The sequence below is a fragment of the Coregonus clupeaformis genome, chromosome 35, assembly GCF_020615455.1.
Source record: "Coregonus clupeaformis isolate EN_2021a chromosome 35, ASM2061545v1, whole genome shotgun sequence".
NCBI lineage: Eukaryota > Metazoa > Chordata > Actinopteri > Salmoniformes > Salmonidae > Coregonus > Coregonus clupeaformis.
The window spans coordinates 42,023,243-42,050,866 of NC_059226.1; the positions used below are offsets into that span (position 1 = coordinate 42,023,243).

General features: G+C 45.8%; 1 protein-coding gene across 1 annotated transcript in view; it reads right to left on the minus strand.

Annotated features, from left to right (window-relative positions):
- iqca1 (IQ motif containing with AAA domain 1) overlaps positions 1-27,624 on the minus strand; it is a 44,054-nt gene that overhangs the window by 10,961 nt on the left and 5,469 nt on the right. The window contains exons 5-13 of the mRNA XM_041888885.2: positions 26,276-26,347; positions 22,507-22,715; positions 20,391-20,475; positions 20,147-20,296; positions 15,553-15,628; positions 10,506-10,612; positions 7,321-7,431; positions 2,420-2,466; positions 1,758-1,840 (exon numbers count right to left, since the gene is read on the minus strand). Coding sequence (XP_041744819.2) covers positions 1,758-1,840; positions 2,420-2,466; positions 7,321-7,431; positions 10,506-10,612; positions 15,553-15,628; positions 20,147-20,296; positions 20,391-20,475; positions 22,507-22,715; positions 26,276-26,347 — 940 coding nt within the window. The remainder of the gene's footprint in view (positions 1-1,757; positions 1,841-2,419; positions 2,467-7,320; positions 7,432-10,505; positions 10,613-15,552; positions 15,629-20,146; positions 20,297-20,390; positions 20,476-22,506; positions 22,716-26,275; positions 26,348-27,624) is intronic.

The following is a 27,624-nucleotide window of genomic DNA, read 5'->3' on the forward strand; positions in this document are numbered from 1 at the left end:
TTGTTGCAACATGGCCCCAGCGAGAGATCTAGGGCGGGAGGCACGGAGTGAGTGAGGCACAGAGTGGGATATTGAGTCATAAATCCCTGTGGAGATGAGGCAGGCTCCCTGTCTGATATCCAGCTGGCCCTGCTAGGCACTCGTGCGCAAACACACCCTTTCATATACACACACACCAAAGCAAGCAGACACCAGTAACGGTCAGTGACGTTTAAGATGAGGTAGGCCGTTTTTTTAAAATAAGCATGGCCTTATTTCTATTACAGCATATTGGATGACTGTCATTCATATTCCATTCACCCAGTTCAATGTAAAAGTGATAGGTTTAGGCTACTACATGATACTCTAATGTTCCCTAAACCCATCATAGGTTGCTACAAGCTAGCCTATGAATGAAAGTTTACAACGTAGGTGCACACAGGTCGAGAGACAAATTTGAGGTGACAGACAGTGACATTCAATACTGACTTGATATAGGGTGTAATCATTAGTCCAACAGTTGCAAACGAGAGTTTCTATTAGACAAATTCAGGTATGTTTATCCCCGTTTTGTTCCGTTTGCTTCCGTTTAATAAATGTTTTTCAACAGAATCGGCGGAATGAATACAGTTCACTCTCATAACAGCCACGTTGTATTCCTTCTCTTCCCTTCGCTTGTGGACAATGCACAACAAATCTGCTGTATGTGACCAGTCGAAAAAACATTTCCAAGCCAAACCTCAACAAACAGCCTACATCGTTGTCACCATATTAGCTAAAGTAACGTCATAGTCAGCATAGCTAATAGAACTAACCAGTTAGTAAACCCGCTACAATCATGCAGTAACGTTACAGTGTACAGTCAGTAAGCAGTTACACCGGCGGGCCCCGGTGGCAATAAATGATTAATACCAAAAGCTTACCTTGACTTGAAAGAGTTCCAGTGCTGTGTTGGAAAGTCATAGCCAGCTAGCTAACATAGCATCCCTCTGTTTGAGCAGGATGTTTCAGTAGGCTAAACTAGCTAGCTGCATTTGCTAGTGAAACTGAAAGTGAAAAAAAATGTGAAATCTCTCTATTTCTCTCTTGCTTCGCCTTCATTTTGGAAGAAATTAATTTGTTCAAAACTGTTCAACTATTGTCTTTCTCTCTCTTTGAGTCAACTACTCACCACATTTCATACACTGCAGTGCTAGCTAGCTGTAGTTTATGCTTTCAGTACTAGATTAATTCTCTGATCCTTTGATTGGGTGGACAACATGTCAGTTCATACTGCAAGAGCTCTGATAGGCTGGAGGATGTCCTCCGGAAGTTGTCATAATTACTGTGTAAGTCTATGGAAGGGGGTGAGAACCATGAGCCTCCTAGGTTTTGTATTGAAGTCAATGTACCCAGAGGAGGACGGAAGCTAGCTGTCCTCTGGCTACACCATGGTGCTACCATACAGAGTGCTGTTGAGACTACTGTAGACCTTCTTTGCAAAATAGTGTGTTTTTATCAGTTATTTGGTGACATGTGATTATATTTAGTATAGTTTTATCTAAAAAGGATAACTTTTTTAATGTTTTACAATTAAAATCTTTATGAAATTCACTGAGGAGGATGGTCCTCCCCATTCGTCCTCTGAGGAGCCTCCACTGGCATACACACACATAAGCACATACACAACATTCATATAGCTGTAACTAAGCATTATCCAATTGACTGAAGCCAGACCTAAGTCACTGACATGTCAATCTCTTTTATATGTATGCGTGTGTGAGATGTCAGTACTGTACCAATGTACTCAGAGAGCTTGATGTTCATGGGTCTAATCAAAATGCCTTCCAGCACCAGCTCTTCATACAGAGACTCTAGGGTTCTAGAGAGAGAGAGGGAGAGAGAGAGAGAGAGAGAGAGAGAGAGAGAGAGAGAGAGAGAGAGAGAGAGAGAGAGAGAGAGAGAGAGAGAGAGAGAGAGAGAGAGAGAGAGCAGAATTAGGCCGATACCCGCTAATGATCAAAATCCAGAAAAGAGCCGTTAAATTCTACAACCACCTAAAAGGAAGCGATTCCCAAACCTTCCATAACAAAGCCATCAGAGAGAGAGAGAGAGAGAGAGAACGGTGAGAGAGAGAGAGAGAGAGAGAGAGAGAGAGAGAGAGAGAGAGAGAGAGAGAGAGAGAGAGAGAGAGAGAGAGAGAGAGAGAGAGAGAGAGAGAGAGAGAGAGAGAGAGAGAGAGAGAGAGAGAGAGAGATGGTGTTAAACTGAGGGCCGGGGAGCAGGTCACAAACGCACTAACCATTAACCAGGCCTATTGGAGTGGTGGTCACCCCATGACATCCTCTGCCAACCAATCATCTGCTCCATATGGCAGACTGAAAAAGCCTTCTCTTTGTTATTATCAGACACTGACCTGTCGGCAGTCAGATCCTTCTCTTTGTTATTATCAGACACTGACCTGTCGGCAGTCAGATCCTTCTCTTTCTTCTTCTTCTTCTTACTGCCCTTCTTTCCTTTCTTCTTTTTCTACAATGGAGACATTTTACTAAGCAGTGGTGGCTGGTGGGAGGAGCTATAGGAGGACAGGCTCATTGTAATGGCTGGAATGGAATCAATGGAACGGAGTCAAACATTTGATTTCCATGTGTTTGATACGGTTCCATTTAATCCATTCCAGCCATTACAATATGCCTGTCCTTCTATAGCTCGTCCCACCAGCCTCCTCTGGATCTGAGGGTTCTTCCAAAACCACAATCAAGCTGGTAGAGCAGCCAAGGAATGTCCTACAAGACAGTCAGACATGCACACAAGACAGCTGGAAACGTTGAGATGAGTCCAGCTCATAGCAACATAAAAAGGCACACAGAGGGAACCTAAAAGTAACAACATGGAAGATTTTGAGTTCAGAAAAAAACATAAAAAAGGAACAAGTGAGTCACAGTCTTTGGGGATAACATCATGTTCCTGGTCGAAAATAACACTCCAAGAGAGATGATCTTACACAACTTATGAACCAAAATACACTTGGGTGTGTTGTTTAATTTAGTAAATACACCACTTCCCTGTTGCTATGAGAGGGTGTTCCTCTCACAGAAACATTTAAGAATTCCTCTCTCTTTCTTCAGGAATTTTGGACCACTGTGAAACTGTGTTCAATCATAGCCCACAATGCTGGCAGCAAACCTTAAATTAACACCTCTCAAATAATGAGCTATGGTTATGTTGGATGGTTTAGGATTTTACATTATTTGTATACCACATTACTTGCATTACAGTATGGATATGCAAGTCACAAACAAGAGATAAATAGGCCTACTGATTCAATATGTCAACACGCTCAGCTATTCTGGCTGAAGTAAATCACAAAATAATCTGACAAATATGTCTCTGGAGACCAACATGAAAAAAGACTATAGTATACTATGGTATAAATACTATAGTTTTCACTGTAGTGTTTTTGCAGACTTAATTGTGTCACACTCTGGCTCCAGGACTGTGTGTTAGAGCCAGGGTGTATTTCATTTGGTGGTGTTGGGGTTGGGTGAGTTTCATTTTGTTTGTGTTTAGTGGTGATTGGTCAATGACTCCCAATCGGAGGTAACGAGTGTCAGCTGTCGGCTCGTTATCTCTGATTGGGAGCCATATATATACTGTTGTGTTTCACTGTTTGTTTGTGGGTTTTTGTTCCAGTGTTCCATGTTTCTGTCAGTATTACAGAGGACTTCACTATCGTCATTTGTTGTTTTTTCGTGGTTGCTTTATGAAATAAAGTCATTATGTTCACTCCACGCGCTGCGTATTGGTCCGCTCCTTTAGACGATCGTGACAGAAAAACCCACCAAAACAGGACCAAGCAGCGTGTCAAGCGGCAACAGGATCCACCTACACAGGATTTATATCCACCCATAAAGGATTCATGGACATGGGAGGAGATACTGGATGGTAAGGGTCCTTGGGCACAACCGGGAGAATATCGCCTCCCTCGTGAAGAGCTGGAGGCAGCTAAAGCCGAGAGGAGGCGATATGAGGAGGCAGCACGGAGGCAAGGCTGGAAGCCCGGGAGTACTACCCAAAAATTTTTTTGGGGGCACATGGCTTGGGCCTGGGCAGCAGGAGGCTGCCACAGGGAGATGTGGAGAGAAGGCTATCGGATTACGGGAGCCATTGGGGCCAGAGGGAGGGAAGTTGTTGTCGCACGGCATGAGAGACTGAAGTGTGTTACCAGTCCGGTCCGGCCCGTTCCTGATCCCCGGTTAAGGCCAGTGGTGTGTGTTCCCGGTGCGCGGACCGGCCTGTTCCTGCTCCAAGCACGTATCCTACGGGGTGCGTCACCAGCCCAGCCCGGCCTGTTCCTTCAGAGCCGTCCGCCGGACCGGCGCCGCTAGAGCCTTCCGCCAGACAGAATCATACACCTGCTATGGAATCAGCAGGAGCCGACGCAGCCTATGCTGGACTGGAGGCTCGGGTTCGCGGGCAGGAGCGGCTCATGCGTATGGGAGCCGCCCTGCTGGAGGTGATGACTGCAATCCGAGGCTGGGGTCCCTCCACCGCAGCCGCCCAGCCAGCACCATCAGCCAGCCATGAGCAGCCAGACCCGTCAGCCAGCCATGAGCAGCCAGATCCGTCAGCCAGCCGCGAGCAGCCAGATCCGTCAGCCAGCCGCGAGCAGCCAGATCGGTCAACCAGCCATGAGCAGCCAGATCCGTCAGCCAGCCAGAGCAGCGAGATCCGTCAGCCAGCCATGAGCGACAGCCAGATCCGTCAGCCAGCCATGAGCAGCCAGATCCGTCAGCCAGCCAGCCAGAGCAGCCAGACCCGTCAGCCAGCCATGCAGGCAGCCAGATCCGTCAGCCAGCCACGAGCAGCCAGATCCGTCAGCCAGCCGCGAGCAGCCAGATCCGTCAGCCAGCCCATGAGCAGCCGGATCCGTTAGCCAGCCATGAGCCGTCCAGCCAGGATCCGCCAGGAGCCGTCCAGTCGGGATCCGCCAGAGCCGTCCAGCCAGGATCCGCCAGAGCCGTCCAGCCAGGATCCGCCAGAGCCGTCCAGCCAGGATCCGAGCCGTCAGCCAGGGTCCGCCAAAGCCGTCCAGCCAGGATCCGCCAGACCCGTCCAGCCAGGATCCGCCAGAGCCGTCCAGCCAGGATCCGTCAGCCAGCCGCGAGCCGTCCAGCCAGGATCCGCCAGACGCGTCCAGCCAGGATCCGCCAGAGCCGTCCAGCCAGGATCCGCCAGAGCCGTCCAGCGGGGATCCGCCAGAGCGTCCAGCCGGGATCCGCCAGAGCCGTCAGCCGGGGATCCGCCAGAGCCGTCCAGCCGGGATCCGCCAGAGCCGGCCAGCCGGGATCCGCCAGAGCCGTCCAGCCGGACGAGCCGTCCAGCCGGGATCCGCCAGAGCCGTCCAGCCGGGATCCGCCAGAGCCGTCCGCCGGGATCCGCCAGTGCCGTCCAGCGGGACCCGCCAGAGCCGTCCAGCGGGGATCCGCCAGAGCCGTCCAGCCGGGGATCCGCCAGAGCCGTCCAGCCGGGGATCCGCCAGAGCCGTCCAGCCGGGACCCGCCAGTGCCGTCAGCCGGGACCCGCCAGAGCCGTCCCAGCCGGGATCCGCCAGAGCCGTCCAGCCGGGATCCGCCAGAGCCGTCCAGCCGGGACCCGCCAGAGCCGTCCAGCCGGGATCCGCCAGAGCCGTCCAGCGGGATCGGCCAGAGCCGTCCAGCCGGGCCGCCAGTGCCGTCCAGCCGGGATCCGCCAGAGCCGGCCGGGGATCCGCCAGAGCCGCCAGCCGGGATCCGCCAGAGCCGTCGGCGGGATCCGCCAGAGCCGCCCGTCGCGGGATCCGCCAGAGCCGTCCAGCCGCGGGATCCACCAGAGCCGACCGCCGGGAGCCACCAGAGCCGTCCAGCCAGTATCCGCCATTCAGCCTGGTACTGCCCCTTAGTCCGGTACTGCCCCTTAGTCCGACTGCCCCTAAGTCCGGTGCTGCCCCTTAGTCCGGTGCCGCCCCAACAGTGGGGTTTAGTTGGGGGTGGTCATGTGGAGGAGGCTAGGGAAGCGGGTGGTGACTAAGGTGGGATGGGGACCACGACCAGGGGCAGAACCGCCACCGTGGACAGACGCCCACCCAGACCCTCCCCTAGACTGTATGCTGGTGCGCCCGGAGTTCGCGCCTTTTAGGGGGACTGTCACACTCTGGCTCCAGGACTGTGTGTTAGAGCCAGGGTGTATTTCATTTGGTGGTGTTGGGGTTGGGTGAGTTTCATTTTGTTTGTGTTTAGTGGTGATTGGTCAATGACTCCCAATCGGAGGTAACGAGTGTCAGCTGTCGGCTCGTTATCTCTGATTGGGAGCCATATATATCTGTTGTGTTTCACTGTTTGTTTGTGGGGTTTTTGTTCCAGTGTTCCATGTTTCTGTCAGTATTACAGAGGACTTCACTATCGTCATTTGTTGTTTTTTCGTGGTTGCTTTATGAAATAAAGTCATTATGTTCACTCCACGCGCTGCGTATTGGTCCGCTCCTTTAGACGATCGTGACAAATTGTAGTATTCACTGTAGTATACTGTAGTATTTACAGTTTACTATAGTATAAATACTGTAGTAAAAAAGTAGTATATACTGTAGTAATTACTGTAGTGTTTTGTGGACTACTGTAGTATTTACTATAGTGTTTTTGATTTATTATCTTTGACATAGAAGTAGGGGGTTTCTCCTTGAGGAAACCTACTGGACAAATACTAAAACAACATATTTTCCATAACCTGTAGGTAGGTAGGACTGGGATCTGAACGGATAGGTTCAGCGTTTCTGCTCTTATCTATAACCTGTAGGGAACACAATATATGGTCTATACTTGGCATGTAGGTTTCTCACAAATCTCTCAAAAATTTGGCACAAATTGAGATATGGGTGAGGGGAATGGGCAGGGTATATGCAAATTGTGGGGATAAACTGACACTAGTGTAGAAATGTAATGACTGTTCTCATATCTACTTAGTTTGTTTGGAAATGGACAAAACAGAATCCAGAGAAGACAGCTGTGAGGTACAATAAAATGACATTCACACCAACAGACAATGAGGCCAATGACGGATTACTTTCCTTTCATAATATTAATTCATAGCGGTGATTTTCTTTTGAGATGATGGTTATCCATTTTAAATTATTCCCACATTAAGCAATGCTAGAAATGACACAGGGAAGCCATTCTTGCTTACCTATGAAAGGTGCAATCCTTCATTCCAAGTATGCATATGTCTGAACATATGAGTTGGATTAACCCCATATGTCACCATCACCATCCAAACCTATCCAGACCCCATATCCACACACGTGCAGAGCAGAGCGCCTCCGTCCTTTACCTTCTTGCCACCTTTCTTTCCCTTCTTCTTCGTATTCTTCTTCTTCTTCCCTTTCTCTCGGTCCACAGCCAGCTTGAGATTCTTCAGTTCCTGTCTCATCAGCTCATCGACCTGTGAGGAGAGATTGTTAACATGCACGCTCACCAGTCACCACGAACCCTCAGCTCGTCTCGTCGTTGGAAATCGTTCACAGACGTGCAGCGTTTGAAGTCCGCTTCTGATGTATGCAACAGGGTAAAGGTGAATTCTGTTTCATTTGAGGACATTTTATTTTCAAGTGATGAACTGAAGAATTAAAAATTATTTTAAAAGATTGAGAAGTCAATCAAATGAAATTATTTAAAAAGGTTGAAAAAAATGTAATAGGGATGGACTGACATGAATGCGTGGGCTAAACTGTGTTTTCATTGCAAGTTAAAGCATACTGATAGCTAGCTAGCGAACATTAGCTTGCTGGCTCACTAGCTAACGTTACAGTGAGGGAAAAAAGTATTTGATCCCCTGCTGATTTTGTACGTTTGCCCACTGACAAAGACATGATCAGTCTATAATTTTAATGGTAGGTTTATTTGAACAGTGAGAGACAGAATAACAACAAAATAATCCAGAAAAATGCATGTTGAAAATGTTATAAATTTGATTTTGCATTTTAATGAGGGAAATAAGTATTTGACCCCTCTACAAAACATGACTTAGTACTTGGTGGCAAAACCCTTGTTGGCAATCACAGAGGTCAGACGTTTCTTGTAGTTGGCCACCAGGTTTGCACACATCTCAGGAGGGATTTTGTCCCACTCCTCTTTGCAGATCTTCTCCAAGTCATTAAGGTTTCGAGGCTGACGTTTGGCAACTCGAACCTTCAGCTCCCTCCACAGATTTTCTATGGGATTAAGGTCTGGAGACTGGCTAGGCCACTCCAGGACCTTAATGTGCTTCTTCTTGAGCCACTCCTTTGTTGACTTAGCCGTGTGTTTTGGGTCATTGTCATGCTGGAATACCCATCCACGACCCATTTTCAATGCCCTGGCTGAGGGAAGTAGGTTCTCACCCAAGATTTGACGGTACATGGCCCCGTCCATCGTCCCTTTGATGCGGTGAAGTTGTCCTGTCCCCTTAGCAGAAAAACACCCCCAAAGCATAATGTTTCCACCTCCATGTTTGACGGTGGGGATGGTGTTCTTGGGGTCATAGGCAGCATTCCTCCTTCTCCAAAAACGGCGAGTTGAGTTGATGCCAAAGAGCTCGATTTTGGTCTCATCTGACCACAACACGTTCACCCAGTTCTCCTCTGAATCATTCAGATGTTCATTGGCAAACATCAGACGGGCCTGTATATGTGCTTTCTTGAGCAGGGGACCTTGCGGGCGCTGCAGGATTTCAGTCCTTCACGGCGTAGTATGTAACCAATTGTTTTCTTGGTGACTATGGTCCCTTGAGATCATTGACAAGATCCTCCCGTGTAGTTCTGGGCTGATTCCTCACCGTTCTCATGATCATTGCAACTCCACGAGGTGAGATCTTGCATTGAGCCCCAGGCCGAGGGAGATTGACAGTTATTTTGTGTGTCTTCCATTTGCGAATAATCGCACCAACTGGTGTCACCTTCTCACCAAGCTGCTTGGCGATGGTCTTGTAGCCCATTCCAGCCTTGTGTAGGTCTACAATCTTGTCCCTGACATCCTTGGAGAGCTCTTTGGTCTTGGCCATGGTGGAGAGTTTGGAATCTGATTGATTGATTGCTTCTGTGGACAGGTGTCTTTTATACAGGTAACAAGCTGAGATTAGGAGCACTCCCTTTAAGAGTGTGCTCCTAATCTCAGCTCGTTACCTGTATAAAAGACACCTGGGAGCAAGAAATCTTTCTGATTGAGAGGGGGTCAAATACTTATTTCCCTCATTAAAATGCAAATCAATTTATAACATTTTTGACATGCATTTTTCTGGATTTTTTTGTTGTTATTTTGTCTCTCACTGTTCAAATAAACCAAACCTACCATTAAAATAATAGACTGATAATTTCTTTGTCAGTGGGCAAACGTACAAAATCAGCAGGGGATCAAATACTTCTTTCCCTCACTGTATGTGTATGATCTGTGTAGTAATATTATTTGTATCTCAGAAATCGATTTGCATTGCTAGTTATAGCCTAATGTTAGCTAGCTAGCTAACATTGAACCTAATTGGTTAGCTTTAGCTACCTGCAGATTCATACTACAGCATTTCATTAATGGTGGCTAGCTATGACAATCTGTTTGTATTGCCAGTAGTATTGTTTGGGATTATGGTTAATTGCTACATGTCTAAACAAAAGACTCCACTTCGCCAGATGATTACATGACCCATCAAGTTAGCCAGGTGTGTCAGGGGGTGATTACGGCCATCTGTTGTATTTCATGAACATGTGTGAACAATAGTGACCCATCCACTTAGCTAGATGTGGCCAGGGGTTGGTTACAGCATTTCCTTCACATGACCCATCAATTTAGACAAGTGTGTCTGGGTAAGCACTAAGCATCATCTAATAAATATAAAATATTTATACAATATTTTTATCTGGACACTTTCTTTTTTTGACATTACTACTATACAAATATGCAAGTAACCATTTCACTGTACCGTTGACACATTCTGTATCCTGTGCATGGATTGTATTTGATATAGTGTGTGTTTACCAGAGACGGTAATGTGAAGAACAACTTGACCTGCACCAAAGTCAGATTAGGATATAGGCCAAGGACTAGATAAAGTGTATTTTTATCTGGACTTTTTCCTTATTGTAGGCTACTACTTTGGTTGTTTATTAAACTACACACACTGTTTAGCAAATGACCTCATGTGAATCCTTAAAGAGATGGGTGGGCCTAGGGTGAACGATGCTGAATGGGTGTAGACAAAGAAGAGCTCTCCAGTAGGTGTACCAAGACATTCAAGGGCCATTTTCTCAAAAGTGGGGTTTTGAACTTTTATGAACTTTCAAAGCAGAATTACTTTCCCATTGTTTCTCAACTGCAGTGTATGATATACAATGTTCTAGCTCTGAGTCATCTACTTTTATCCAATGTAAAAAAAACACAATTTCAAATTTTGCAACATAAGACCGAATTGAGGCGGTCGGTCACATATGATTGAAGTGTGTGTGTGTTTGTGTGTGAGTGTGTGTTGAGACCAATGGCCCAGTCGCTCACCTGAACTCTGACCTCCTCCTCCACCTCCAACCTCTTCTCCTCACGCACCAGCTGGGCATCAAACCGCTGCAGGAAGTTCTGTGTCTCATCACGCCCCTGCCACACATCTACACACACACACGCCACACACACACACACACACACACACACACACACACACACAAACATATCATCATCCATCACTGACAGTAGAGCATGAGGAAGCATGTTGGATTGGTCAGTAGAGAAAACAGAACTCTGATGCTTCGTCTCCTCTGGAGCGCCAAGTTTCCCAGACAGGACCAGAGAGAGAGAGGGACGTGCAGGTGGAGGAGTTTGACTGTATATGTGTGTGTGTGTGTGTGTGTGTGTGTGTGTGTGTGTGTGTGTGTGTGTGACTAAGGCAGTGCATATTGTCCTCTCCAAGTTGCTCTGTCCGCTCTCAGGCACCACTTCCTGGTAAGGAAATGAACTTCCTGTTCCTGCCACCGGCCTGGCACAACTCCAAGCAGAGATTTCCACATCAAGCCAGACAGGTGGGATGATTGGGATCTGAGCCTTCATAACAACCACTCAAAATGCCAGACAGAACAAAACACTGGTACAGCCAAAGGCCATTACAGTCAGAAGACCCCAACTGCCCTGCCATCTCTCTTCTAAAACATCTCTGACCTCCTTTGGTCTCTGCATTGGCATGATAATGGTTGTGGTAATTTACGTGTCATTTTGTGAGACCTTTTGTTAACATGGTATGCAATAGAGCCATCACAAGATATTTATCAACATCCGACTTGTTTTCGCATTTGACAGATAATCCCCCCCCCTCCTTCGGATGAAGACCTGTCAAGTTCAGGCAGGAGTCAAAGGCCATTGGTTTAACAGCTTGATCCGGTGGCACCTCCATATACGGTGTCTCTTTGAAATAGGATCTTCTCGGAAGGTCAGAGATCAACCTTTCCTCTCCTCCTCCACAAGGCCCCCTTATTAATGTCCCCCGTTTCAAAACATCCCCCAGGCAATCTGATACATATAATTACCTTTTCTCTTCTCTCGTGTGTGTTCTCAAAACTCAATCTGTCTGTTTGTTTAAAGAGGGCATCCTTGCTATGCCTCTGAACAGGGCTTGAAGAGAAAGCAGTGGTGTGAGTGGTAGAAAAGCCAGGTCAGCGTTTCAAGTCCACTATATTGCCATTAGGAGAATTTAAGCCAATGGCAATTTAATCAGTTCACTTGACCAAACTGGCTTACGTCAAGCTTATCCAATATAATGATTCCTCACGACACATATCGGCCACACACACACACACGTAAGAACAGGCTGCTCTGTCATTGGATACACTGTGTTTTATATATATATACCACCTGGTTGGTGAAAGACAAAGACTAGCACTTCAACTGAAGTGTGATCAACAGCGTTTTCCTTTGCCAAGGCTTTCTGTCTGCTACACCCACAGTATGTGCTTCGGCTTCCAATATATATCTAGCCATTAGTATGCTGGTGCACACCTTTCTACCACAGTCCTTTTTTCTCCTTTTTCACTCTGGGAAAACAAGGTGTTTTGAGCTGAGCTGCGAACAGGAAGAGTGAGTCTACTAAGTAACGAGCGCTTCCTATTGCACGATCCTCTGGCCAGGAAATTGAAATTAAATCCATGGTTCACATCCAACCGCTACTCCGTGACGCTGGCCCTGGCTTGCCTGGGCACACAGGAAGAGAGTTCCAGTTCCAATCACGCTCCCAGGGTTTGTCCGTCCATGGTTCCCTTCCAGCCCCCAGCCCAGCTGGGCTGTATGGGGGGAAGGAGAGGAGGTAGTGGGAAAAAGTGATAAAAACGTTTAAAAGTACCCAACGAGAGGGACGGAAACAAAACCAAACCAAAATAACAGGACTAAAGTACCACACAATGGACTATCACCTCAATGAAACACTTAGCCGTGACTAGTGTAAGGACAAGATGTCAAAGTAAAAAAGTCAGACTAGCAAGAAAGTCAACCGTCTTTTGTTTTCCCAACAAACACAAACTCTCAGAGGAACGGACCTATAGACCTGAACCCTCACTGAATTCTGGGTAAATATTTGCTTCACCTTTTCTGCTTCATTACATCTAAATCAACCTAACGAGCCAATCATTAAATCATTTTCCAATTACACACACCTGATAAAACAGAGCTGATGTGACAGGACCACCGTTTACAAAGCACCCTGACGTTTATTATTATTATTTTTAATCAGGCCTTTGACAGGCTGGATGTTTTACATGGGTTTAAGAGCTATATTCTGCTCTCCATGAATGTTAATGACAAATTGTGTTTTAGGATCTTTAATGCCGAGGTTGAAGGGAGATGAACGGGTGAAAGAGAGAAAGGAGGAGAGGGAGATGAAGGAGGAGGAGAAGAGATGAGGGAGGGAGGAGGAGGAGTGAGGAGGGAGGGAGGAGGAGAGGGAGGAGAGAGAGGAGGAGAGGGAGGAGAGAGAGTGGGAGGAGGACCAGCTGCAGTGTTTTATTCCCTGTCCTTTCCCATTACTGTGAGGCACTATGAGGAGAGGTCACTCCTAATAAAAACCTCAAAATCAATCACTCCTCCTCATATTGGAGTCTAGATACAGTCAACCTACAGCTAACTCAGACCGGGGCTAGTTTGGGGTAATGAGAGAGACTGGCCCCTGATATAGGCAAAGCCACCCTATGGCCTTGTAGAAACTGCTGACCTCACTACACAGTGCACACATGCACGCATACGCACACACGCACACACACGCACACACACACATAACGTGATAAACGTTGTGGAGGTGAGCTGTCGAGGTGTAGAGTGCTGGGCCAGCGTCTGGTCTTCATTACATCTCAAAGGTCTGTGTGTGTGTTGCTTCTAACAGGAATGTAACCTGAAGCCCTGTGTTGTACCAGTTGACATTCTGAGGTGAATCATAACGAGGAGAGAATTAAACACCGTTGACTGGGAATATAATTACTTCCTGCTAACTCTACAGCTGCTGCCTGACTATTGGTTCTAGGTTCTGTTACCCTCTCCTTCACCCTCTCAACGCTGAATTAAAGGTGACGCAGAGCAGAGGTGGAGCAGAGACCGTTCTATGGTCACTGATAGAGTAGGGTTAGACACAGGTAAGATGGAAGTCTCTATGAGTGTTGTAATGATTTCTCCAGCTGGTTCTGTTGGTTGGAGCATGATGCTGATCAAAAGACAATTGAGCTCTCCCCCCAAAAAGTTGAGTTTGAAAAATCAGTGAGTGCTGGCAAGACCAATGTTGTGGGTTCAATTGAATTCCCACATGGGCCACATGCCCTGAATATGTGTGTGTAAAACTATGGGTATCTTTGAATAAAGGTGTTATTGTGTTGTTATGACAAATCTAATTAAGCTGGGAACACTGAGAAAGCCGTATCTATGTCCTCCATAGGGATGTCAACAGGATATCCCAGTGATTTGACTCTAATGCTCCCATTGTGTAGATTAGGAAGTAGCAGAGCAGCTTGAAAGGGCTGAATTTGACACGGTGGCACAGATATACACACAGCGACTATTCACACACTTCCCTTCAGCCTCATTCAGTTACCTTTCATCCAAGGATATCACAGGCCCATGAACGTTCAATGAGCCGAGTCAATTCCATTTCAATTACTAAACTGCCTGGAATTCAGAATGGAACTGACCCTAACTCTGGTCCAAATATGTACTATTGAGTTCATATACGTTTAAATGAAACTACTGTGCTATCCGTAATACTCCTCACAGCTTTGGGGGACAAGCCTGTATAATATAATAATCACGCCATTACTCCTCTGAATAATGTTTGTTGTTTTGGCACCAACCATGTAGACCTTCGAGACACGTCCGGAGAGCAGTGGTGACTGATTCCCCATATTTCCCTCAGTGATTTGTGGGGTGTTTGTGCAGCAGTGGAACCGACTGACGAGAAGCCAAATAACACATGAGAAGCTGTAAACCACATGCTGCCCCCTGAGAAGCATTCCACCATTCCACCTAGAACCTTCCACCTCAGGTGACTGGGTCAGATAAGGAAAGGAGTGATGAGACCCAGGATATATGTGGTCGGAGGATGCAGACTCCTCCAGACCGACAGATCCCTCCCTACTCAGGATCAAGATCTTCATCTGGTTGCTGAAACGTTGTTGAAAGGGTTGAAGTCTTTAAGGAGTAAAAGAGTGAAGCCAGACGAGCTCATATGGTGATAGGTGGAGTTCCTCCTGGAGTTCCTCCTGGATGTCTGACCTGTATCTAGCAGCGACAGGAGGAAAGCAGCAGCTTTTGTCATTTCTCTGCATTGTTTCTCCATTAGGGGAGACAGCTGGAGTCAGTCAACACAGACTTCAGTACTCAACATTGTGTTGAAATCTCCCTTGGTCACCTATCAAAATGTGAAAAGAGTGAAACTGACTTAACTAGAAGAGGGGATAGCTGTCAAAGGGATAATGACTAAACCTGCAAAAAGCTAAAACACCAAAACAAAGTCACTCATCAATCTCCATTGGATTTGGAGGAAGCAGGGTGGTTGACTTGAAACAACAATTTGGAGGCTCCAGGTCCAACTGCTCCTCACTGAGTCATTGCGTAAAGGCAGCCATGGGGTTTGGACACACACCCCTCCACGGGTCACTGAGAGACAGGAGCCTGGGCGGCACGCATCACTTCCTCGTTAAGGGCCCAGGGCACCATGGGAGACAGGAAGTCTGTCTGGTGATCAGATTGATTTGTGGTCCCACACTGAGTCAAAGCACCAACAACAGACCCTTGGTAAAGATCCAGAAACCACCACCCTCTCCACTGAAGCTGTGACTCCTGTCATTATACAACAGTTGATAATGTCAGAGACAACGCTGTCTTCAGTGAGACAGCATGAACCATCACAGAGAGAAACACTGTGGAAGGAAGCCTTCCGATCTGTGCCTATCAGCTCGACCATTTAGCAATGCTGTGTAAATAGTTCATAATTGCCTCTAATCACCACATTTCTATGGTCCTCATGTCTACTCTCTAACTGATCTTTGTACATGTATATGGTCCTCATACCTACTCTCTAACTCACCTTTGTACATTTTGTTTCCCTCCAGAACAGTAGGGAGGAAGTTGCTCGGGGGCATTTTCCAGCCCTTCTCCTCCTCCTTCAAGAGACAGGAAATAAATAATTACATTACATTACATGTATTACAGCTGGACACAGTTTTAAAGCTTTATAAGTAGTTTCATTTCGCATTATTTTCTCAAAGTCCCATGTATATTATATGTATTTTAGGATAGATGCAATCTAAGCTAGGCAGAAAGGAAATTGTATTTTTAGCACCTTGTTGTTTAAGGTAATGATAGGGGTCTCGGGTCTTATGGCTAATTTAGTGGAGAGAGTGGATGTTTTCAGAGACTCCACATGACTTGGATAGAGTTCAAAGCTGCTCTACAGATGACCTGCCCTCCACTGTGCTGTGACACCAGGTCAGATCCAGAACTATCTATGATGTGACACCAGGTCAGATCCAGAACTATCTATGATGTGACACCAGGTCAGATCCAGAACTATCTATGATGTGACACCAGGTCAGATCCAGAACTATCTATGATGTGACACCAAGTCAGATCCAGAACTATCTATGCTGTGACACCAGGTCAGATCCAGAACTATCTATGATGTGACACCAGGTCAGATCCAGAACTATCTATGATGTGACACCAGGTCAGATCCAGAACTATCTATGATGTGACACCAGGTCATATCCAGAACTATCTGTGCTGTGACACCAGGTCAGATCCAGAACTATCTATGCTGTGACACCAGGTCAGATCCAGAACTATCTATGCTGTGACACCAGGTCAGATCCAGAACTATCTATGATGTGACACCAGGTCAGATCCAGAACTATCTATGCTGTGACACCAGGTCAGATCCAGGACTATCTATGATGTGACACCAGGTCAGATCTAGAACCAGGACCAGGACCAAGACCAGAACAGGCATGATCAGAATGTCAGATGTTCAGTTTCAGGGCTGTGAAAACGCACTAGGGTTTTAATAGAGACGGATCAGGTAGTGAGGAACTGATGTCGATCATCGTGCTTAAGAGTGTGGAGGGGGGGTTTGAATGACCTGGTAAAGCAGTGCTTATCTATAGACAACACTTCATTCTTTATCTTTATAGGACTGTTCAGGATTGTTCAGGACAAGATTAAGGCAGTCCCATAACAAATCAGACCACAACCATAGACTTTCAAATATAACCGTTCACACCACCATGAGTCAATGTTGAACTTAACCTCCGATACAGACATAATACTGCCAGTCACTCACAATACCAGAAAGCACTATAAAACTCCAAGAGATCAAGTGTCTATTTGATGAGTTCGACCATCCCATACCAAGCACATCTGGAATACTCCTCTAAGAACGAAGCCTGTAAAGTGATGTCCCTTTCTAGCCATGGTATTTCTCCGGTTCATGAGCTGTCTCGGACGTGGTCAGGTGGATGTGACATGTTCCTCCACAGCAAATGAAAGGGGCATTTCTTGGTTTTACGTGAACAATGCTTCCATTCTAGTCTGTGGGGTCAGAGCCAGTCGATATGAGTGATACTGTTGCATAGTAACCACTAGTCATGCCTGTTGCATAGTAACCACTAGTCATGCCATCATATTGATTCTAGAACAGTGTAAGGTCCCCAGTGTGTAGGCTTATCCTTACTGTAAAATGAGAAGTATCATGCCCTCTTTTTACTCTATCCATCTCTGGTAAAGGTGTGAGTGACAGACCAAGACACATTGGCCCTTATCTCGGAGACAGTCAGTCTGCTTTCAGACTCTCTGACAGACTACAGAGTGCTAGTTTAATCACACACACCTCACTCAGAAGCACACTGTGCCATTCTGTCTGAGAGGCTAAAGTGACTCCCAACTACAAAGGAAAGAAGCCCTGCCAAAGCTCAGCTCTGTTCTCCTCAACATCTCTTATCAGTTCTTTTGGCTTTAATCCTACATTATCACCCTCAACAATTATCAAAGCTATTCTATGGACCCTATTCAAGCAAACTCTGTAACCGGATGTCCAGGACTGTACGGTAAACCCGGTTAAAAAGACTATGATTGGAAAAAAGTGACCTCCTTATCCAATAGCTGTTGCTATTCTGTTCAGGAACACATATTAGCTACTTCAATAAGAGAATTAAAGTCATAGAGAAGTCATTCAACAAAATAGTAATGAATACTCTTAGTGCTCTATTCAATCCATATCCTGGAAGTATAGTGTTAGAGCGTGATTTAAATTTAAAGGCAATGTTCCCGCATTAGCGGAGACTGCATTCACGGTAAACGCTGCACATGTCAGCTCAATCGGAATTTGCCTTTACATTTATATTGAGCAATCTGTAACGCTTCAGCGATACAGATTGAATAGAGCCCTTAGTATTATTGGCTTGAGGTGGGACAGGGAGATACATATTGTTGTTCCACAGGGTATGTTCATGGAAGGGAGATGTGGACTGGGACTGAATCCTATGCTTGAACAAACCATTTGAGGAATACTTGACTGGAATCAGAAACGTTTCCTCACAGTCTTCACAGTCTTCAGCGGTTAAATAAATACATAGTAAACGTCTCCATCATTCCACCACAACCTCAATCATCTGAGAAGACCATGGGACAAAGCTCTACCGCTTAGCTTCTGATTTAGTAGAGTGGTGTATTTCATGGTCTTAATTGTGCATGTGCAGTGGGATTGGGCCTTCATGAGGAAAACAGGTGGAGAGAGGCTGCAGTAAAGCGTCTACTTCAATTCACTTAAGAGGAAAAGCATACGACTGAAGATTATTGCCCGTCACCTACACTTTCGTTCTATTGGTTTGGTTATGAGACGCTGCGGTCTTATGAAGGTTTGGGAAGAATGGCATTAAGGTCAGACTGAGATCAGTTATGTTTCAGGGGAAGAAAATAAACTGAGCTCTTCTTATCAAAAGCCTGGATAAAGCAATTCTGAAGCAACTATTGGCCACCAAGCCCTGTCTGTTTAATAACATGAGCCACTATTGGCCACCAAGCATTGTCTGTTTAATAGCATGAGCCACTATTGGCCACCAAGCCCTGTCTGTTTAATAACATGAGCCACTATTGGCCACCAAGCCTTGTCTGTTTAATAACATGAGCCACTATTTGCCACCAAGCCTTGTCTGTTTAATAACATGAGCCACTATTGGCCAAGCCTTGTCTGTTTAATAACATGAGCCACTATTGGCCAAGCCTTGTCTGTTTAATAACATGAGCCACTATTGGCCACCAACCCTTGTCTGTTTAATAACATGAGCCACTATTGGCCAAGCCTTGTCTGTTTGATAACATGAGCTACTATTGGCCAAGCCTTGTCTGTTTAATAGCATGAGCCACTATTGGCCAAGCCTTGTCTGTTCAATAACATGAGCCACTATTGGCAACCAACCCTTGTCTGTTTAATAACATGAGCCACTATTGGCCACCAAGCCTTGTCTGTTTAATAGCATGAGCCACTATTGGCCAAGCCTTGTCTGTTTAATAGCATGAGCCACTATTGGCCACCAAACCCTTGTCTGTTTAATAACATGAGCCACTATTTGCCACCAAGCCTTTTCTGTTTAATAACATGAGCCACTATTGGCCACCAACCCTTGTCTGTTTAATAGCATGAGCCACTATTGGCCACTGACCCTTGTCTGTTTAATAACATGAGCCATCATTTGCCACCAACCCTTGTCTGTTTAATAGCATGAGCCACTATTGGCCACTGACCCTTGTCTGTTTAATAACATGAGCCATCATTTGCCAAGCCTTGTCTGTTTAATAACATGAGCCACTATTGGCCAAGCCTTGTCTGTTAAATAGCATGAGCCACTATTTGCCACCAAGCCTTGTCTGTTTAATAACATGAGCCACTATTGGCCAAGCCTTGTCTGTTAAATAGCATGAGCCACTATTTGCCACCAAGCCTTGTCTGTTAAATAGCATGAGCCACTATTTGCCACCAAGCCTTGTCTGTTTGATAACATGAGCTACTATTGGCCAAGCCTTGTCTGTTTAATAGCATGAGCCACTATTGGCCAAGCCTTGTCTGTTCAATAACATGAGCCACTATTGGCAACCAACCCTTGTCTGTTTAATAACATGAGCCACTATTGGCCACCAAGCCTTGTCTGTTTAATAGCATGAGCCACTATTGGCCAAGCCTTGTCTGTTTAATAGCATGAGCCACTATTGGCCACCAAACCCTTGTCTGTTTAATAACATGAGCCACTATTTGCCACCAAGCCTTTTCTGTTTAATAACATGAGCCACTATTGGCCACCAACCCTTGTCTGTTTAATAGCATGAGCCACTATTGGCCACTGACCCTGTCGTTTAACATGAGCCATCATTTGCCACCAACCCTTGTCTGTTTAATAACATGAGCCACTATTGGCCACTGACCCTTGTCTGTTTAATAACATGAGCCATCATTTGCCAAGCCTTGTCTGTTTAATAACATGAGCCACTATTGGCCAAGCCTTGTCTGTTAAATAGCATGAGCCACTATTTGCCACCAAGCCTTGTCTGTTTAATAACATGAGCCACTATTGGCCAAGCCTTGTCTGTTTAATAGCATGAGCCACTATTGGCCAAGCCTTGTCTGAGCCTACCTTTCCTTCTTCTTTTCCTCCTTTCTTCCGTTTGTTCTTCCCCTTCTTGTCTTTCTTCTGATCCTTGCGGTCCTTCCCACCCTTCTGGTCTTTATTTAATTTGCCTTTCCTCTTCTTCTCTTCCTCTTTCGCTGCTAATTCTGCAGCGACCTATCAGGAACAAAATGACATGAGCATAGAAAAAGAAATGGAGTGTTTGTTAACTGTCTGTAGGTTAGATGAGGACCATGGGTCATTAGTCTACCTGGTCAGGTGTCTTCTGTGCAAATATGGCTGTTGATCCCCCATTCTCGGCATTGGGGAAGTCAGGAAACTTTCCAGTGGCGTCTCTACAATATATAGCATGTTTTAAAAAGGCACAATCTGGGATATTTCCTTTTCTTAAATGATTATTTTCATTACAGATATATACCCATAATTCTTGATGTATTGTACTATGTCACACTGAGAGTTAGATGGCAGACCTCCAACTAGGTCACCAGAGGGCACACCCTCCTAATTGTTTTTGAAATGCCTCAGATACTTCCACTAATTAGGGGTTGTCCATGTCACGGAGCAGTTATCTCAATGTGGAGAGAAAATAATGACTGGAACAGGAATTGCTCTTCGGGAGGCCAAACTATGTATCCCTCCCTTCCAGCTCTCATTATCCTAAACCTTAGAGTAACCCTGTGAACCAACGTTTAGCTTCCAACTTCCTTCAAATCTGGCCCTTTCCTCTTGGCCCCAGAATACTTGGATTCTCATCAGGCAGGTTGAGGAAGCTGTTCCAACAGGGTTTAGATTCTCATCAGGCAGGTTGAGGAAGCTGTACCAACAGGGTTTAGATTCTCATCAGGCAGGTTAAGGAAGTTGTACCGACAGGGTTTAGATTCTCATCAGGCAGGTTGAGGAAGCTGTACCGACAGGGTTTAGATTCTCATCAGGCAGGTTGAGGAAGCTGTACCAACAGGGTTTAGATTCTCATCAGGCAGGTTGAGGAAGCTGTACCGACAGGGTTTAGAGTTTAGACTACCCTGGAGGGTGTGACCTCCTTATCCATCCGTCACGGTGCTTATATTATTGTCAGCAGCTCAGCCGAGGTCACAGCAGAGGGCAGGGCTGTGGAGGCCAGGCTGGGGCCTGAGACACTGCGGGTTGCGTCCCAAATGGGCCCATAGGGCTCTGGTCAAAAGTAGTACACTATATAGGGAATAGGGTGCCATTTGGGACGCAGGTTGTGGAGACCAGGGCCATTGTGGGTCATTGTTTCCTTCCCATGGGAGCTGTTCTCGCTCTGTTCACTCCCCAGGGCTCTCCAGGCCCCCCAGCCTGGATGACTTACCACCATTGTCCTTCCGCCACCGGACATAATCCCCTGGAAGATAATAGGATAAAGGGAAGAAAATGGAAGACACACACACATGGAGGGGAAGACACACACACGCATGGAGGGGAAGACACACACATGGAGGGGAAGACACACACACGCATGGAGGGGAAGACACACACACGCATGGAGGGGAAGACACACACATGGAGGGGAAGACACACACACGCATGCATGTGCACACACAGACACTGACTGTTGCTCATTTCCTCCGGCCATATCCTGCACCTAACAGCCATTAGGCCTCACACTAACAGCCATTAGGCCTCACACTAACAGCCATTAGGCCTCACACTAACAGCCATTAGGCCTCACACTAACAGCCATTAGGCCTCACACTAACAGCCATTAGGCCTCACACTAACAGCCATTAGGCCTCACACTAACAGCCATTAGGCCTCACACTAACAGCCATTAGGCCTTACACTAACAGCCATTAGGCCTCACACTAACAGCCATTAGGCCTCACACTAACAGCCATTAGGCCTTACACTAACAGCCATTAGGCCTCACACTAACAGCCATTAGGCCTCACACTAACAGCCATTAGGCCTCACACTAACAGCCATTAGGCCTCACACTAACAGCCATTAGGCCTCACACTAACAGCCATTAGGCCTCACACTAACAGCCATTAGGCCTCACACTAACAGCCATTAGGCCTCACACTAACAGCCATTAGGCCTCACACTAACAGCCATTAGGCCTCACACTAACAGCCCTTAGGCCTCACAATAAACACACTATTTTTTTGCTGTTGTCCTCCCCCTCCCCTTTTCCATTCCAAGCCCCTCTTCATGACAGGAACAGAGATAGATACATACTGGTGGTGATGGGTTTGGCCGGAGCCAGGAAAGGAGTCTATGGGTGTGGTAACCTCAGCAGCATGACAGTGAAACAGGGAGAGTCGGGTTGGGAAAGAGAGGATCGAATAGAAAAGGTACAGCTACTGTGAAAGAAGATGGACTTCCCCGTTGCCTGCCTGTCTCACCGGCACTCAATAAACCACTGTCTGATCTGCTCCTGCAGGGTTTCCCGTAGGTCAGGGCCGTCCACGGCACACACAGACTCCTTGATGCTGACCAGGGCCCTCTGGTACTCAGCCTCATTCTCCTCCTGGACCATCCTGCGAGTCGCCTCCACCTGCTGTGCCTTCAGCTGGGCCACGCTGGGCCTCTGCTGCTGCTGCTCTGGAGGGACCTGAGGACCAGGCAGATCAGACACAGATATAGAGATTAGATCATGATAAGATCAGTCAAGACCGTTACAATTAGCTTACAGTGAGTTTGGATGAGCCAGCATGTTAAGTAATTGTGAGTGCTGCCCAACCACTATGACAGACAGAGAGCGAGAGAGAGAGGTCCAGTTGCCAGGCCACAAATACAAATTCCACCAGACACCGTCGCCCTAGAGCACACAAAAAAACGATACGTACCTCGGCCTAAACATCAGCGCCACAAGTAACTTCCACAAAGCTGTGAACGATATGAGAGACAAGGCAACAAGGGCCTTCTATGCCATCAAAAAGAACATAACATTTGACATACCAATTAGGATCTGGCTAAAAATACTTGAATCAGTTATAGAACCCATTGTCCTTTATGGTTGTGAGGTCTGGGGTCCGCTCACAAACCAAGAATTCACAAAATGGGATAAACACTAAATTGAGACTCTGCATGCAGAATTCTGCAAAAATATATTCTGTGTAAAACGTAAAACACCAAATAATTCATACAGAGCAGAATTAGGCCAATACCCACTAATTATCAAAATCCAGAAAAGAGCCGTTAAATTCTACAACCACCTAAAAGGAAGCGATTCCCAAACCTTCCATAACAAAGCCATCACCTACAGAGAGATGAACCTGGAGAAGAGTCCCCTAAGCAAGCTGGTCCTGGGGCTCTGTTCACAAACAGACCGCACAGAGCCTCAGGACACAACACAATTAGACCCAACCAAATCATGACAAAACAAAAAGAGAATTACTTGACACATTGGAAAGAATTAACAAAAAAACTGAGCAAACTAGAACACAATTTGGCCCTAAATAGAGAGTACACAGTGGCAGAATACCTGACCGCTGTGACTGACCCAAACATAAGGAAAGCTTTGACTATGTACAGACTCAGTGAGCATAGCCTTGCTATTGAGAAAGGCTGCTGTAGGCAGACTTGGCTCTCAAGAGAAGACAGGCTATGTGCACACTGCCCACAAAATGAGGTGGAAACTGAGCTGCACTTCCTAACCTCCTGCCAAATGTATGACCATATTAGAGACACATGTTTCACTCAGATTACACAGACCCACAAAGAATTTGAAAACAAATCTAATTTTGATAAACTCCCATATCAATTGGTGAAATACCACATTGTGCAATCACAGCAGCAAGATTTGTGACCTTTTGCCACAAGAAAAGGGCAACCAGTGAAGAACAAACACCATTGTAAATGCAACCCATATTTATGCTTATTTATTTTCCCTTTTGTACTTTAACTATTTGCACATCGTTACAACACTGTATATACAGTGCCTTGCAAAAGTACTCATCCCCCTTGGCATTTTTCCTATTTTGTTGCATTACAACCTGTAATTTAAATTGATTTTTATTTGGATTTCATGTAATGAACATACACAAAATAGTCCAAATTGGTGAAGTGAAATACAAAAAATTACTTGTTTCAAAAAATTTTAAATAAATAAATAACGGAAAAGTGGTGCGTGCATATGTATTCACCCCCTTTGCTATGAAGCCCCTAAATAAGATCTGGTGCAAACAATTGCCTTCAGAAGTCACATAATTAGTTAAATAAAGTCCACCTGTGTGCAATCTAAGTGTCACATGATCTGGCACATGATCTCAGTATATATATACCTGTTCTGAAAGGCCCCAGAGTCTGCAACACCACTAAGCAAGGGGCACCACCAAGCAAGCGGCACCATGAAGACCAAGGAGCTCTCCAAACATGTCAGGGACAAAGTTGTGGAGAAGTACTGATCAGGGTTGGGTTATAAAAAAATATCTGAAACTTTGAACATCCCACGGAGCACCATTAAAACCATTAAAATAATGGAAAGAATATGGCACCACAACAAACCTGCCAAGAGAGGGCCGCCCACCAAAACTCACGGACCAGGCAAGGAGGGCATTAATCAGAGAGGCAACAAAGAGACCAAAGATAACCCTGAAGGAGCTGCAAAGCTCCATAGCGGAGATTGGAGTATCTGTCCATAGGACCACTTTAAGCAGTACACTCCACAGAGCTGGGCTTTATGGAAGAGTGGCCAGAGAAAAGCCATTGCTTAAATAAAAAAATAAGCAAACACATTTGGTGTTCGCCAAAAGGAATGTAGTGGCCTCCTGTAGCTCAGTTGGTAGAGCATGGCGCTTGCAACGCCAGGGTTGTGAGTTCGATTCCCACGGGGGACCAGTATGAAAAAATGTATGCACTCGCTAACTGTAAGTTGCTCTGGATAAGAGTGTCTACTAAAATGTAAATGTAAATGTGGGAGACTCCCCAAACATATGGAAGCAGGTACTCTGGCCAGATGAGACTAAAATTGAGCTTTTTGGCCATCAAGGAAAACGCTATGTCTGGCGCAAACCCAACACCTCTCATCACCCAAGAACACCATCCCCACAGTGAAGCATGGTGGTGGCAGCATCATGCTGTGGGGATGTTTTTCATCGGCAGGGACTGGGAAACTGGTCAGAATTGAAGGAATGATGGATGGCGCTAAATACAGGGAAATTCTTGAGGGAAACCTGTTTCAGTCTTCCAGAGATTTGAGACTGGGACGGAGGTTCATCTTCCAGCAGGACAATGACCCTAAGCATACTGCTAAAGCAACACTCAAGTGGTTTAAGGGGAAACCTTGGAATGGCCTAGTCAAAGCTCAGACCTTAATCCAATTGAGAATCTGTGGTATGACTTAAAGATTGCTGTACACCAGCGGAACCCATCCATCTTGAAGGAGCTGGAGCAGTTTTGCCTTGAAGAATGGGCAAAAATCCCAGTGGCTAGATGTGCCAAGCTTATAGAGACATACCCCAAGAGACTTGCAGCTGTAATTGACTTTGGGGGGGTGAATAGTTTTGTACGCCCAAGTTCAGTTTTTTCTCTCATTTCTTGTTTGTTTCACAATAAAACATATTTTTCATCTTCAAAGTGGTAGGCATGTTGTGTAAATTAAATGATACAAACCCCCAAAAAAACAATTTTAATTCCAGGTTGTAAGGCAACAAAATAGGAAAAATGCCAAGGGGGGTGAATACTTTCGCAAGCCACTGTAGACATAATATGAGATTTGAAATGTCTCTATTCCTTTGGAACTTTTGTGAGTGTAATGTTTACTGTTAATATTGATTGTTTATTTCACTTTTGTTTATTATCTATTTCACTTGCTTTGGCAATGTAAACATGTTTCCCATGCCAATAAAGCCCCTTAAATTCAATTGAAATTGAATTAGAGAGAGAGAGAGCGAGAGAGCGAGGAGAGAGAGAGAGAGAGAGAGAGAGAGAGAGAGAGAGAGAGAGAGAGAGAAAGAAAGAGAAAACAGATGTAGCACAAAGGGAAGATAAACAAAATTACCATGGCACCAAGACTTGTCTGGTTATCACCACTGGTACTGATTGGCTGACCTTCACAATACAGACGTGTCTGTGATAGTCTGTGTTTACTGACCCAGAGTAACCCTGCTCCTTTGTTACCCAACACAGTCCTGGTAGAGGGAACAGTTAACAGTGAATGAGGACACCCACCATTCCCAGGAATATCATCTCCTCCAGCCGTTCTCTCCTGGTCCTCTTCCTCTGACTGTAGCCCCGCCAAACCTAGAACACACCAGAAAATCAGGACACCTAGAACACAACAGAAGAACAGGACACCTAGAACACACCAGAAAGACAGGACACCTAGAATACACCAGAAAAACAGGACACCTAGAACACACCAGAAAAACAGGACACCTAGAACACACCAGAAAAACAGGACACCTAGAACACACCAGAAAAACAGGACAGCTAGAACACACCAGAAAAACAGGACACCTAGAACATACCAGAAAAACAGGACAGCTAGAACACACCAGAAAAACAGGACAGCTAGAACACAACACAGGACACCTAGAACACACCAGAAAAAAAGGACACCTAGAACACACCAGAAAAAAAGGACACCTAGAACACACCAGAAAAAAAGGACACCTAGAACACACCAGAAAAAAAGGACACCTAGAACACACCAGAAAAATAAGACACCTAGAAAACAACAGAAAAAACAGGAAACCTAGAACATAAAAGGAGACACGTAGAACACAACACAGGACACACCAGATAAAAGAGGATTTTATAACCAGCATGCCCATACTGCATTACACGAACAGCTGAGAGCTGAGCAGAGCCCAACAAATGCCAAACACTCAGGACCTGGGGGCTGGCAGGCAGCTAACAGCCAGGAGACAGACGCTACTCATGATAACATCTGGCATTTTTAACACAGAAGAGACCCCTCTCTTTGGCTGGCCTGCTCCAATGATATCTCCCACTCACATAGACGAGGAATGCAATGCTCTACTGCAGGGAGGAATGAGCCTACGGATCAGTCACAGTACTGGTGACATCTGATATTAAAGTATTGTCCTATTTTACCAATGTACTGCTTACAAAGTCAGGTTCGTCTAACAGTGTTTGATCGATACCGTCTCTTGTGCAAGACAGGGATTAACATTCACCCAGTGCTCCGCCTGAACATGAACCCTAACATGTCAGGTCAATAGAACCACTTGTCATTACCTCAGCCATGGTATAATGATATATGATCCAACCTATCCATAAAATAGCTACACACCCGATTCCTCTGTGAAAGCAATGTGCCCATGGGGCTTTGTTAGGCCAGAGATGGTTAACACTTGGGCCGATGAGAGAGCAGGGTCGGGGGGAACTGAAAGTGAGTCTGGATTTTAGGTGTTCGTTTCCATGGCCTCACTAATCATGTAATGTGATAACCCAGCGTTTTGACATCTGGGTGTCTGTATTAGAACATCTAGGTGGTGCTATGGTTATGAACCAACCAACAGCAGAGAGGTGACATTGAGATAACATTGTTGAGA